Genomic DNA, 14250 nt, shown 5'->3' on the forward strand with positions numbered 1-14250 from the left:
GAGAAATGTCTATTAAGGTCTTCTGCCCATTTCTCAATTGGGTTGTTTTTTGCTGTTGTTTTTTTAAATTTTATTTTTGGCTATGTTGAGTCTTCGTTGCTGCATGTGGGCTTTCTCTAGTTGCAGCGAGTGGGGGCTACTCTTCATTGTGGTGCACGGGCTTCTCATTGTGGTGGCTCCTCTTGTTGCAGAGCACAGGCTCTAGGTGTGCAGGCTTCAGTAGTTGTGGCACGTGGGCTCAGTAGTTGTGGCTCATGGGCTGTAGAGTGCAGGCTCAGTAGTTGTGGCACATGGGCTTAGTTGTCCCACAGCATGTGGGATCTTCCCGGACCAGGGCTCAAACCCATGTCCCTGCCTTGGCAGGCGGATTCTTAACCACTGTGCCACCAGGGAAGTCCCTAGTTGTTTGATTTTGTTGTTGTTGTTGTTGAGTTGTATGAGCTGTTTGTATATTTTGGAGATTAAGCCCTTGTCTGTCGTATCATTTGCAAATATTTTCTCCCATTCTGTAGGTTGTCTTTTCGTTTTTTTTGTTTTGTTTTGTTTTCATGTTTTCTTTTGCTGTTGTGTGCAGCCATCTTTTAACCATGAAGAAATATCCTGAAGACAAAGCTAACACATACGAAAGCTCTGATTAAACTGTGCCTAAAATCCACATACTTTTAGGCTTTTCAATTACTTAAGCCAATGTCCCATGCTTGACTTGCATTTTCTGTTACTTGCAACTTAAAATATCTTTGTGTCTACCACACATATTATCAAAAAGTCAACATCATTAAGATTTAAGTCCTTTCACCTTCAGGTAAATTTTCATGGCTCCTAAATGCTCTTCCTCCCTTTTTCCTTTGAGCTCCTCCAGTCCCTCCCAAGAGTCTGAGCCACTCGCCTTATCTCTCCCCTCTCCCCCCACCTACACACACCCCAAACCCTTGTGGAACTTCTGTGTTGTTTTATCTCACTTTCCACTCTTTCCTGTTATAGCACTGACCCTGGTACAATGCAAAATTCAACATCTGTCACATGGAATTGTGACCATGTTTCTCTCCGTCTCCCCCACAAGATTGTTAGTTCCTGAGGGCCCGGCAGTCCCTTGACTCAGTTCCTCTCTGCCTCACCATTTCATGAATTGACCCATAAAGATGAGGCTCAGGAGGGGGAGAGGAGGGAGGTTGAAAGGCATCCATCCATCCAAGTTTGTTTACTAATGCTTGTGTATACCCCATGGCTACCTGCCTTCATGACTTTGCTGAAAAGGGAAGCCACCCAGACTCTCCTCCTGGATCATCTATTTTCAAATCCTACCCTTTCAAACTCAAGGCCTACTGTGGCAGGGAGAAGGGCTGTGATTGGGAAGAGACATGTGGGAACTTTCTGGGTGGATGGTAATGTTCTGTGTCTTGATAAGGGTGTGGGTTACACAGGTATATACATTTATCAAAACATGAAATTATACTCTTAAAGTATGTGAAAGTTGTATTCATTGTGTGAATATTTTAGCTAAAAAAGAATCACAAACATATATATTGAACTCTAGTTTATGGCATGCATGCAGAAGTGTTTAAGAGAATGGGTTACAGGTATCAAATTTTGAAATGCATAAAAAATAAGATGGGTTGATGGATAGAGGGATGGATAGATATATTTGACAAAACAAGTGTAGTAAAACACTGATTGTAGAATCTAGATGGTAAATATATGGGTATTCACTGTATAATTACTTTGATTTTCTGAATGCTTGAAAATGTTCATAGTAAAATATCAGGGAAATAAAAAAGGGAGTTGTGGGTTAACATCTCTAGTATCTTCATAGCCACTGGCCTGGTTTAGACCTCACTGCATCTTAACTGGAATCTTGCAACCACCCTCACACTGGCCTCCACACTAACCCGCTTTTGTCTCTCCCCACCCCAAGGATCGCCAGAAAGAACGTTCTGAAACATAAACCGGACCTTCATGATTGCGTTCCTGCCAACCTCTTCAGCTTCATCCCCCAACATTTGCCATCTCACCCCAGCCTGTACACCAACTCAACTCAAAGTCTTGTAGTTCCACCCACAAACCAGGCTGCTTTGATTTTCTACTTTTGCTTATGCTGTTCCTTTTGCTTGTAATGCTCTATTCCAACTCATCCTTCTGCCTTCCCTTGCCTGGTGAATTGCCCTTCAATAGTCAACTCAGGTGTTGTTTCTTCCTAGAAGTCTTTCCTGCTCCTCAGACTGGGTTTGGTCTCCTTCCTTCATGCTCCCATAGCACCCTATACTTATTCGTAACAGTATTTATCCTAGTATTGCTGTATTTGGGTTTCCATGTCTGTGTACTAAACCACATGCCTTAGGATTAAGTCCTCCAAAGGCATGCACAGGGCCTGACACAAAATAAGCTTTGATAAACCATTGTAGAACTGAACCAATGATAGAAAAGCCTTGAAACCCAGAAGGCGCAATAAGCAGTGGGAAGCCATGGATGTTTTTATGCAGAAAGAGATGATGAAGAGAGGACTTTGGGGAGATAACCCTGAAAGGCTGTGTATGATAGAATGGAATGGAATGTGATGGAGGCTTGCTGGACTCCTGACAAGGAAAATATAAAATGGGTATTGTATCTCTCTTACCACATTCATTGGTGAGTGCTGGCATTATGTTGTGGTCCTATAGGAAAGGAGAGCTTTCCTGAGAGTTAAAAAGCTGAAAATGGGGATAGAGGGATGCAACTTCTATCACTTAGGTTGTATAAGTGGCTGACTCCATGGTTCTGCCTCCTGGAAATGGCCTGGAATATCCACACTTTATGAGATGTAGAAGTCAAGAAAAGGTCAGAATCGACTGCAGAGTTGGGTGAAGACTTCCTTAGGGAAGTGGCATTTGATGGGGCATTAGAAGATGGTGCCCTCCCCATCCTTCTTTCAGTAACTTCCTCACTCATCTCCCTATCTTCATCTCTCTCCCTCCTAATCCACTCCTATGACTGGCAAGGGGATCTTTTTAAAAAGCAAGTTGGATCATGCCATTTTCTGCTTAAACCCCTTTAATGATTCTCTGTCATTCATGGGATACAGCTATGTCTTTGGACAAACATCAAATTACATATCCTCCATTATCTGAGGTTTTAAAATAAATATTGTGCCTAAAAACTAATCAATTTGGATCATATACCTTCTCAAACTAAACATTCCTTCTTGGAGACTCTGCATATGTTCCCCCAGATGAGTTACAGCTGCAGTTATACTAAATTGCCTGTCCTCTATATGCACATGGATTTTTTTTTTTTTTGCCTCCGCTTCTGTTTTTATTCATGCTATTGCCTTGGTTTGGAATACTCTTCCCACTGTTCTCTGCCTGACTGGCTAATTAATTTGCATCCTTCAGCTCAAACACTACCCCTGACAGGAAGCCTTGTCTGAACTCCCAGCTTCGCTGGGACAGATTCCCTGACCAGCATCCTGTGCTCATCTCTATCATCACATTGTACCATACGGTGCTCTTCTCCTCCACTCAGCTTACTGGAGACAAGTGCCATTTCAGTCAACTGGGTGTGAACAGGGTCCTGATGGAAAGGGAGGAGCCTGTGTACTTGAGGCAGGGAACACAATACAGGCAAGCAGAAGCATATGTGATGTGTACTCAGGACAGGTCAGGGCTAGAGGATTCAGTATGGGAATTAACAGCATCCAGAAAGTTTAGGAGTGACCATGCATTAGAGGGCTCCATAGGTGAGATCATTCCATCTGACATCAAGACAAGCAATCTCCCCCAAATTACTTGGTTAATCACGGAGAAGGCAGGCTCTTAGTGACAAGTCCTGTGCACTTTCCCACTCCATATTGGAAAGAGAGAAGACTGAAGTTGGGTGTTCTTGTTCTCCTTCCATTTTTTAGACAGAAGCCTCTCATCTGCTGGTGCCTCCTGCCTAGATGAGGAGTAAGGTGACCAAGACTCTAGCTTATCCTCTAACCTGAGGCTGGTGACAGTGCTTTGGCCCCTTACTGGAAAGGGTGGGGTGGGAGTTGGTGACAGAGAGAACCCAGCCCACCATTCCTGCAAGGGCTCTAAAATCCCTCCTCTCTTCCCTGTTGCCCCTCTACCAGGAGACACAGTTCCCCATGCCCCAGACAAGAACCTTCTCTATCCACATCCTGCCCAATACCAAGATTCATATTGGGAGAGCTGGAGGAGGTCATTTAGCCGGTAGGTGCCAAACCCAGCCAGCCTCAACCCAGAGCCTACAGAAGCAAAATCTCCAGGATGAAGAAATTCTGATTGGGTTCAAACTTCTTTTACAGTGACCCTCAGACAGTAAGCAGCCTGCTGTCGGTCACAGAGAGTCCAGGTGGTGGTAAATTTGGAACCGAGGCTTCTGACATCACCCCAAGGGCTCTCCTCAGGACACAACTCTCAATGCTACGTCTTGCACACAAGTGCTCAATAAACTTCCGTTGGGTTATTGAGCTGCTGAAGATTTTCTAACATGATGAGAGGAAAGAACATGAATTTTGGCATCAGGGAGATCCTGCTGTGGAAGGCCAGTGGCAAGCTTCAGTCTCCTTCACTGTAAAATAGGGCTAGTAACTATCTCCTGGGGTTGTCAGTGAGAATTAAACGACATATCCTAGGTAAAATCCCTAGCCCGACGCCTGGCACAGAAAAGGCACTTAAACGGTAGTGGTTATCAGTGAGAGGTGCTAGAACAGAGTAATAAGAACACAGACTGTGGAACCAGGTTGGCTCCACAACGTATGATGTGTGATGCCGGAAGTTTCCTTTGCCTGCTTCCTCATCAGTAGCATGAGGATATTGGTGACGATGAAATGAATCAATATACACAGAACACTAAGAGCAGTATCTGGCACAAGGAAATGAGCATGATATGCTAGCTCTAATAATTATATCCCTTGCACTGGCCCTAAACACAGTAATCAAGTTCAGCTTGGAGAAACATGTCAGAGAGAGAGAGAGAGAGAGAGAGAGAAGGGGAAGAAAAAATAAAACCCCACAGCTTCACATTCACAGAAAGAGGATACAGGTATAGCCAGTAAAAACAGCCCATGGAAGCCATAGAAAGCCTTCCCAACAAACTTGTCAGGCCCCTTTGAATTGTTGCACCCCTTTCTTTTCTGCTCACTATACTTTTGACTATCCGTTTTTGGTGTGTGAACTGTGTCTCTTGTGAGGGCAGGGATCCTGTCCCCTCCCCACCTCAGGCATAAGGCTGTGCACTAGGGAAGAGGTGAGTTGATGAGAGAGACAGAATGTAAAGAGAAGGCAGTACTCCTGGACCCCAACACCCCACCACTCCCACCACCACCAAAAAAAAAAAGAATGCTGAGCAAAGCAATTGCCAAGATAAATCACTTTTATCTCTATAGGAAAGGGAGGATCTAAAAAAAATATATAAATTACATTAGTAACACAACATAAGAAAAAAACAGGGGAAAAAAAACCAACAGAGAAGTCTGTATGATGCTATTCTAACCTGTTTATAAAAAGGCCCTGCATCAGAAATTCACAATCCTACCCACTTCTAAAAATATATTTAGACATGTACAGAAGCGGTGGGCTTGTTTTTAAATTGCTTTTTTGTAAAAATATATTAAAGGTGAATAGAAATCCTCTCTCCCTGCCCCCTATCCAAGCCCCAGCTCTGTGCTGGGGATTGGAGACCAGAGGTAACTCTCTCATCATGTTCTAAACCTTGGTTACGACCACTCCCAACCCCTCCCCAACTCACTTCACTTAGAACCTGAAACATTAAAAAAAAAAAAAAAAAAAAAAAAAAGCACACTAGCCTCTTTGGAAAAGCGTAAATCTGAGGGTAAACTTGCTTTTCATTTAAAACACAAAACAACAAACAGCCAGCTCTGAGAGCCCAACTAAATTAAACAGAAACCCAGTCAAATGGAGGTTGGGTTTCAGCTCCACAAAACTTTTAACAAAGAAACAGAATGGAAAGAGGCCTGGAACCAGGGGGGATATGCTAGCAATTAGCTGCCTTTGAAAGATCAAGGGGAGGGGGGTGTTAATGGGCAGAAGGGTTGGGGTCCTGGTCTTGGTTACAGCAGTCAGGGCCTAGTCAGGCAGTTGCCTACACAGGGACACAGGCTGCCCTCCTTCCCTCCCCTCACTACCCTCTGTTGCTTTGAAATCCCCAAGAAAAGCAAAGCTGGGCAGAAACAGAGGGGAGGGGAGTGGGAACCTCACGTGCTAAGGGGGAGGTAGCCAGGCTTTTTTTGCCTTTGGTGTGAATAGATGGAGGACTGCTTGGCCCCTGGGGCCCCCAAGATAGGAAAAGGAAATGGGGCTAAGGGACCCCTGATTCCAAGGAAGGAGAGTAGATGTCGGGCTGTGGAGAAAAGAAAGACAAACTGGAGACACGAAGACGACCAGGGAAGCCTCACATATTCCCTGTGGCCTGCACGGTAGCTGTGAAGTTCCCCGGAAGCACTGGGAAAACTGAGGTGAAGTTAAAGTGGAGGAGGTGGGGGTAGAAGACAATGAAGCACTCCACTTGGGCAGTGCCGAAATGGAGAGAGGGAGACATTCTCCATCCAGTCCAGGTCACCAGGGAGGCAAAGACAGGTGGAGGTGGAGGGAGCTGGGGGAGGGTGAGGGAGGGGGGTGGGCACTGTCTGGACAATAGAAGCATTCACAAAGGGAAGAGGGGGTGGGAGGTTCAGATGATCTGCTCCTTTACAGGTGGGCATCTCTGCTCCTAGGCTCGGGCTCCCCCCACATCAGCACTCTGCTTGAGCGTCCACCTGACATCTGGGAGTGTACAGGTCCAGGAGTGAAGATGTGAGTTCTGAAGTCTTCTTCAGACCAAGACCTCAAGGTGGGGAGAGAAGCAGGGAGGCTCCTGATGGAGAACCTGGGGTGAGCTGTCCTGCCACATCCTCTCCAGAAGGTCCAGGCTGTGCTCTGTGGTACGGGTGAAGGGATCAGGCCGTAGAGCAAGGGCTATCTGCTTCAGTGGCAGATGCTTTCAAGGCGTTTGGTAGATGGTTTTTGCCTCCTGGGGCCCAGCCAAAGCTATGTGGATAATGTTCTGCAGGACCTCAAACTCTAGGCAAATCCCTGGAGCTCACCCTGGGAGAGGTGGCTTCGTCTGTGGCCACCCAAAAGTAGCTTCCTCCAATGGGCTACAAAGTCTCGGTCAAAGTCTTGGGTGTGGGTCCTCTCCCCACCTTGAGAAGTGACAGGAATCTCTCTTCTTCCCAAGGATGAATGAAGTCAGCCCATGGCCTTTCTAGGCCACTCTGGAAATGGCCAACGGTGGGGCAGTAAGAAGACTCTGGGCCCGCCTCTTTATTTCCATGAAGCATTTGGCAAGAGGGGGCAGAGGCCAGAGCCTTCTCCCAGGAATGAGTCTTGAGTGGGACACATCCATTGGGCTAAGAGGAGGAAGGAGAATGGGCAGAGGTGGGCAGGCTTCTGGAGACAGGGCTGGAGCCGCAGAAAGTGTTGAGCACTGGGCCTCCCACTTCATGACCAGGGAAATACCGAGGGGCCCAGGCTCTCCTCATGCCTCTCCTCGTCCTGCTTTCCAGCTTTAAGTGGGGATGACAGTAAAGGGCAGACAAAGCTGGTGAAAGGGAAATGGATTGGGGCAGCAGAAAAGAGGGCTCTAGTCAGCTGGAAACCTCTCCCATTTACTGGCTACTCAGAGATATGGAAAAGGAAGGCAGGATGCTCCAGTGGAAGTGGGGAAGGGAGTTGAGGGAGTAGGTGAAGGGGCCCATGGGAGAGTCCGTGCCTTTGGTCAGTTCCAAGAAAGCAGGACAATGCGCCTCAGCACCTTGTCCGGGGCAGGTAGGATCCAGGAGTGCCCCGAGAATTGACAACGGAGAAGGCAATGGGGGTGAAGGGGTGAGGGGCAGGACACAAAGGGGATCACAGAAGCAGTTTGCCATTTCTGTGGATTTTCAGGATACGGCCGAGTCTCTGCTTTGCTGTAGCCAGGCCCTTTTTGGGACGCTTTCCTGTGGGGGAAGGGAGAGGTAAGCAAAGGATATGGCAAGGGTGCCAGCAGCAGCTCCACCACCAACTGTCCTTGGGCCACCCCCCTCCTCTGTTCCTCTGCCCACAGAGTCTCCCCATCCTTATGCCTGGCTCCAGGACCATCTTGGGCCAAGAGGCCCTCCTTAACTACTCCCATCCAACACCACATGCTTTGGCTCTTCCTCCTATGACCTCCTGCAGTGGTTACAGACCCCCTGGTTACTCTGTCTGGTTACTTTTCCCCACTGATTTCTTTGGTCCCAATCATTTTCCTTCCTAACTTCTGCAAGGTGATTGTGCCTCTTCATCTTCTTATCCTGCCCACCAGGATTGAACAAGTGCCTGGTTAGTGATTATAGCTCAGTGTCCCTGAAGTTGCCACTCCCAGGGCCTTGTTTCATTAGAAACCCCCATCTTCATCATCCCAATGCCGCACCAATCTCATCACCCTTGAGCTGCGTACTCTAGGGACTGGGCTTTCAGAGCCAAAGTGAGGAAAAGGAGGGCTTGAGCCCTCCCCGCTTCTTCTTTCCCCACATCAAATCACCTCCCATGTCCCAAGTGACCTTCTCCATATTTGATCAATTTATCCCCTCCTTCATTCCCTCTGCCAGAGCCCTAGCCTCTCTTCACTGCAGCCTGGACTTGTGTATGTGCCTCCTTCCTAGACTTCCCACCTTCAGCCCACCCTCCACTCTGGCCCACCGGAAGGATCTTTCCAAACCCACATCTGAGTTTGTCTCTGCTTAACACCAGTCAATGTCTCTTCATGGCCTATGAGGTCAAGTCCAAGTATCTTAGGTTGCACATCAGTGTCCCTCCCAGGTGTTCTCATTTACCAGAATGCTTAAGGGTTTGAAGCCAGTGACCCTAGGATCCTTCTCAGTTCTACAACCATATGGCAGTCATACCTGGTCCTGCTTGATTGCTCTGGGAGCCAACTGAAGGGCGCCGCTGGGTCAAGAAGACACCAGGGGCCATGGGTGTGGTGCTGCGGTTTGCCTGGGCCATGCCAAAGGCATTGGGACGAGCAGTATACTCATGGTCAGCAAGACTTCCTGAGAGGGCCTCTTGTTTAGGCTCAGGGGGAGGCAGGGGCGAGGAGGAGGTGAGAAGTTGGGGTGTAGTGGCCAGAGTTGGGGCTGGTACTGCCACGCTGAGATTAGGCTCTTGAGGGCGAGGCTGTTCTACCTCCTTCAACAAAGGCTTCTTCTTGATATATTTCTTCTTTTGGGCCTTCTGTAGCTCCTGAAACACAAGCCAAATGGGAGGGGAGAATTTAGGAGTGAAGAAAAGAGAAGGAAATTTCCCAGAAAGGAATCTAGATGGTGGTCAGTGTGGTTCTGCAACCTGCCCCTACTCCAAGCTTAGCCTGGATATATGTACACACAACACACAGGCCTTCCAATACCTCAGGTCCTTTGGTACCATCCATTCTTAAGTCAACACTGCTATTAATCAGTACAATGGCAACAGAAGGGTAAATGAGTTCAGAGACTTGCGTTTTGGTCCTAGAATTACCACTTATGAGGTGAACCATGGACATGCCTAATAATAATAGCTAAATTTACACCAGCAGCTGAGGCACTTTATATGTTTGACCTCATTTACTCCTTAGAACAGCCCTGAGAAGGAAAATCCCTCAGTTTACAGATGAGAAAACTGAGGTACAGGGATATTAAGTAACTTGAGCCCAAAGCCTCACAGCTGAACAGTTGTGTTCAGGGTTCAACCAGGTCTATCTGAACACCCACCATGCACAATTCTCAAAATGGGACATCTGCCAGTGAAAGAGTAGCAGCTTTGGAATGAGATAAACTTGTGATAAATTTGATAAACTTCAAATCTAGGCTTGTGCTCCCTAAGTTGGATGACCTTGGTCAAGTTACTAACCTTTCTGAAATTCAATTGCCTCATCTGTAAAATGGGCAAAACAATAGCTGGTTTTCAGGGTTGCTGGAAAGATTAAATAATGACATAAAAACACATAGCACATAGTAGGTACTCAACAAATGGGAAACTATTATTCTATCTTCATCTCTTACAATGGTTTCTCTTCTTCTTGCTGGTCTTTTGTTTAATAGAGGACAGTCTTCCAGGTCACTGGATCTTAAAATCTCAGTTTTGGATGGGAGGGATGAATAAGGAGTTGTGTCACTTCTCACAATATCTTGGATTTCATCCATCCATTGCTCTATGAATATACTATCCACTGTGTAGTGGGTACCTTTATAGTGGGCACCTGGACCCCTGAGAACCTGGAAAGGTGGTGCTGGAGCATGTGAATGACTTCACCTTCTGAAATGCTACACAGCCACAGAGACCAACTCAGTGATTACATTTCTTTGCCTTCTCTTGGCAACACAGGCCTACTCCTGCCTTCGGAAGATCTGACAGGCTGTGGCTACCTTAGGAATTTCTGTGGGACGAGAATAATAATATTAGTAATATATGCCAGGCACTGTTCTATAATTTAACTCATTTAATACTCCTATGAAGCATGAGAAAAAAAGAATTATAATTCCCTTTTTATGAGAAGAAACTGGCAGAGAGGTTAAGTCACTTTCCTAAGGTTATAGGAACAGTAAGTGGCCAAGCTGCAATTCAGACCCAAGCCATCTGTCTTCAGAGTCTCTTTTCTCAGCCAAAATGCTTGTTACTCCATCCATACCAAGAACTGCATTTCTGCCCCCATTTCTCTCATCTGAAACCAGAAATTATCTCTTCATACCTAGATCACACAGTTTAAAATTTTCTACCTTTGTTGCCAATCTCCTTTTCATATACTTCATCCAGATCCCCTCAGAGAAGACTAGACTATCTTATGACAGGGCCACTTTCACCTTATCTCAAAAGGCCATTAGCAAGTCCCCACCCAAGTTCAGACTCCCTGGCCTGACATTTATGGTCATCCATCGTCTGGCCACTTATACCTAGCCAACCTGTAGTGATAATGATGAAAAGCTAATGAGTCTATAGTACTTACCGTGTGGCAAGTGCTGTTCTCAGAGCTTTTACATATATTATCTCATCTAATCCTTAGACAGAGTCTACGAGGAAACTGAGGCACAGAGAAATTAAGTAACTTGCTCAAGTGGGAGGGAGAAGATTTGAACTCAGGCAGGCTGGCTCCAGAATTCATTTTTTAACCTCTATTTATCTTATTCCATTCCCCAACAAGAAGCCTCCAATCCAAAAAGATCTGTTCATTCTTTTCTTCATTCATTCATTCACTCAACCAACAATGACTAAACACATGCTTAGCACAGTAGGGATACCAAGTTAAATTAGATATGTCTCCACCCTTGAGGCCCTTACAGTTTAATAAGGAACACAGAAAAGTACACTTATGATTGTAAGTACCATGAGAATGCTATGGAAGCACAGAAGGCCACTGAAATAAACTGGTGGTGGATGGTGTGAAGGGGTGTTAGGTAAAGGCATCTGAGAGGGCACGATTCCCAATGGGCAGAAGGAACAGCTTGTGCAAAGGCACAGAGGCATGAGACAGTCTGATACACTGAATGAACAATGAGTACCGTAATGCAATAGTATGGCTGGTGTAAAGGGCATGCATGAAGGGTTGACACAAGGTCAGGGAGGAGAGGTAACCAGAGGGCAAATCAAGAGGGCCTTGTGTGCTTACCAAGGAATCCCCTTCTCCTGGAATGCCTCCCTTTCCCCTCCAAAAGCTTAGCCTGCAAAATCCTTCCCAATTTCAAAACCTCTTCTTTGAGGTCATCCCTGATCAACTCAACCAGAAGTGAGCTCCATAGAAGGTACTCAGAGTAGTCTTCACACCTTTAATTAATTTGTTCATTTAAAGCAGTCAAACTTCCTTTTTTTTTCAAATTACATCTTACATGGCACTAGGATATACATAATAGAGAAAAGTTCTGGACAATGAATGGCTGCCTGGCCTGGTTGGTCTCTGCTGGCTTCCATCAATAGCGTCCAAAACATTTCTAAACTCTGGAACTCCACAGAACATCATATGAAAAACATCATTCTATTAAATTTTATTTAAATAGGATGTAATTACTGAATTATATAAACATTTAACTATTTCACTTTATTTAAATAGCAAGTAACATGAAATCTTAAGTTAGAGGATATGAGTTTGAATCTTGTCTCCTCCATTTACTGGCGTATTATCCTGGACTAGTCACTTAAAGAGAGCCTCATTTTCTTCACCTGTAAAATGATGAAAATATTACCTATTGAAAAGGGTTATTGAGCAGATTACATGAGACACTGTATATGGAAGCACCTAACATAAAGCAGATGCTCAATAAATGCTCTAAGCTATAGGATGTGGCATGAGGATCTAAGGGGATACTGATAAGGAGAGAACCACAAGGTTCACTTCCAACTGCTCCCAGGGTTGCCAAGCACATTTAAGAACTTTGAAAACTATAACATGCTAGGAAGTCAACTTGATTCTAGGACAAAAATTAGTGGGTGAAGTTTTCTTGGGAAGCATGGGGTGAAGATCAGGCAAAGTATTTGGTACAGAGGACAAGAAAAGCCTCTCCCCGAAAAAAACAAATTCCGATACTGATGAGAGACTGACAAACTTGAGTGTACTCAACTGAGTCACCTCCTTGGAGCTCCATCTGAAGAAAAGAGCTCTCACCCAAGGACAGAGTTGGTCCTTCCCATCTGAGAGGATTTTACACACCCAGAAAGGCAAGTGATATCTTCAAGGGCTTTTCTCTGGACCCCTATTTTCTTTCATCCTAAATCATTTCAAGGGTGTGCCCTGTGGAAGTAGCTTGTCACTGAGTTGGTATATGTAGGATATAGGAGGGAGCTGGGATACTGCCATGGATAAAGATCACAAGTTACCCACTTGCCAATGAGACAACAGTGGGACCTGTCAGCCTGGAGGTCTGAGTTTTGAGGCTCCAAGTCAAACTGGGATCAGTGGCAGGGCCATTACCTGAGTGTCAGCACTTACCTGCTGGGCCAACTTTGCAGCTGCTGCAGCCAAGCCTGTCTCAATGGAAGCTACCCGGGTCCCCTCACGCACAGGACGGTCCTGCTTCGGTAGAGTTGGGGTCACACGGGCTGCACAGGGAACAGGATGAAGACATTTATCTGAATGACAATCATATTCCCTACCTCTGAGCCCCCCAAAGGTGGTCTCATTGGTTTTCCTGCTTCTAGCTTTTTACAAAGCCAGATTTTGCTTCCCATTGGGTAAAAAGCTAATTCACAAATGCCCAAGGTACACAAAGCACACACTGATTAAAGGATAAAAGTTAATTTCCCTGAATTGGCATGTAAAGTTGTCCATGCTCTGCTCCCTACCTACCTCCCCAACCTTATTTCCACTCCCATATCCTCAGCTTCTCCAGACAGAATGGCTTCCTTATTACACCTCCAGAACACGTACAGCTCATCCTCTCCCCCTGTGCCTTCATCCTCACCATCTACACGGCCTGGAGTACCCTCTTCCCTTTTGTCCACCTCTTTAAAGCCTGCCCATTATTCAAAAGTAAGCTGAAATCAATCTTCTATGCAAAACGTCCAGGACCTCTTTGGTTCACATTGACCTCTCCCCTCCCCTGAACTTATGTACAAGTCACTTAATACATAGCACATACTATCCTGTCTCATTCCCTAATGCTGATGTGTGTTATTCTATCTAATAACCAGGCTATGAGTTCCTAAAGAAGATCATCTTCTTGTATAACCTTTTTATATAATGCCTTAACAATCTTGAATCAAAAAATAGTTACTCATCCCACATTTTACATAGGAAGTGTATTTCAGGATAACCAAACAGCCCCAGATGATGAGGGAAAGCTGTTCTTTACAGAAGAATGTCAGCTAATAAATGTAAAAGGAATGACAAAATTAGAAAATCACAGGTTTGTAAGCCCTAATGAAATAACTGATTCTAGGGAATTGGATATTCACACAGTACCAAAGTATTATCTCACAGATGACTTGCTAGTCTCGAGAAAAAAAAACTAACCTTACAATGATGAACTCAGGAGATCATCCCCTTATTGTCACTAACAGAAAGATGGCCAACTTCATGCACCTCCTAATGCAATGCAATAGGAAATCTACAGCATCACCTGGGAAGTAGTTTTGCCAAGACCTAACATCAAGTAAGCAGTTCATATTACTTCCAGTTTTTAGAAAACACAGAGATTAAAAAAAAAAAAACAAGTTAAATGACACTGAGGGCAAACAGTCATCCTGTAAGATAACTGGCCTGGTTTCTTTAAAAATACAATGTCACAAA

At 45.3% G+C, this 14250-nt stretch overlaps 1 protein-coding gene across 4 annotated transcripts in view; it reads right to left on the reverse strand.

The window, feature by feature from the left end:
• Positions 1-5758: 5758 nt before the first annotated feature.
• Positions 5759-14250, reverse strand: part of PHF8 (PHD finger protein 8) — an 85983-nt gene continuing 77491 nt past the window's right edge. For 3 of the 4 annotated variants that reach the window (XM_068533862.1, XM_068533861.1, XM_068533859.1), the window contains 3 exons: positions 12952-13061; positions 8903-9239; positions 5759-7972 (listed from right to left, as the gene is read on the reverse strand). In XM_068533862.1, the coding sequence (XP_068389963.1) occupies positions 7884-7972; positions 8903-9239; positions 12952-13061 (536 nt within the window). In that variant the 3' untranslated portion in view covers positions 5759-7883. Of the gene's footprint in view, positions 7973-8902; positions 9240-12123; positions 12186-12951; positions 13062-14250 lie in introns of those variants that run through there. The other variant, XM_068533863.1, reaches the window with a different exon arrangement.

The sequence above is a fragment of the Eschrichtius robustus genome, chromosome X (assembly GCF_028021215.1).
Source record: "Eschrichtius robustus isolate mEscRob2 chromosome X, mEscRob2.pri, whole genome shotgun sequence".
Lineage (NCBI taxonomy): Eukaryota > Metazoa > Chordata > Mammalia > Artiodactyla > Eschrichtiidae > Eschrichtius > Eschrichtius robustus.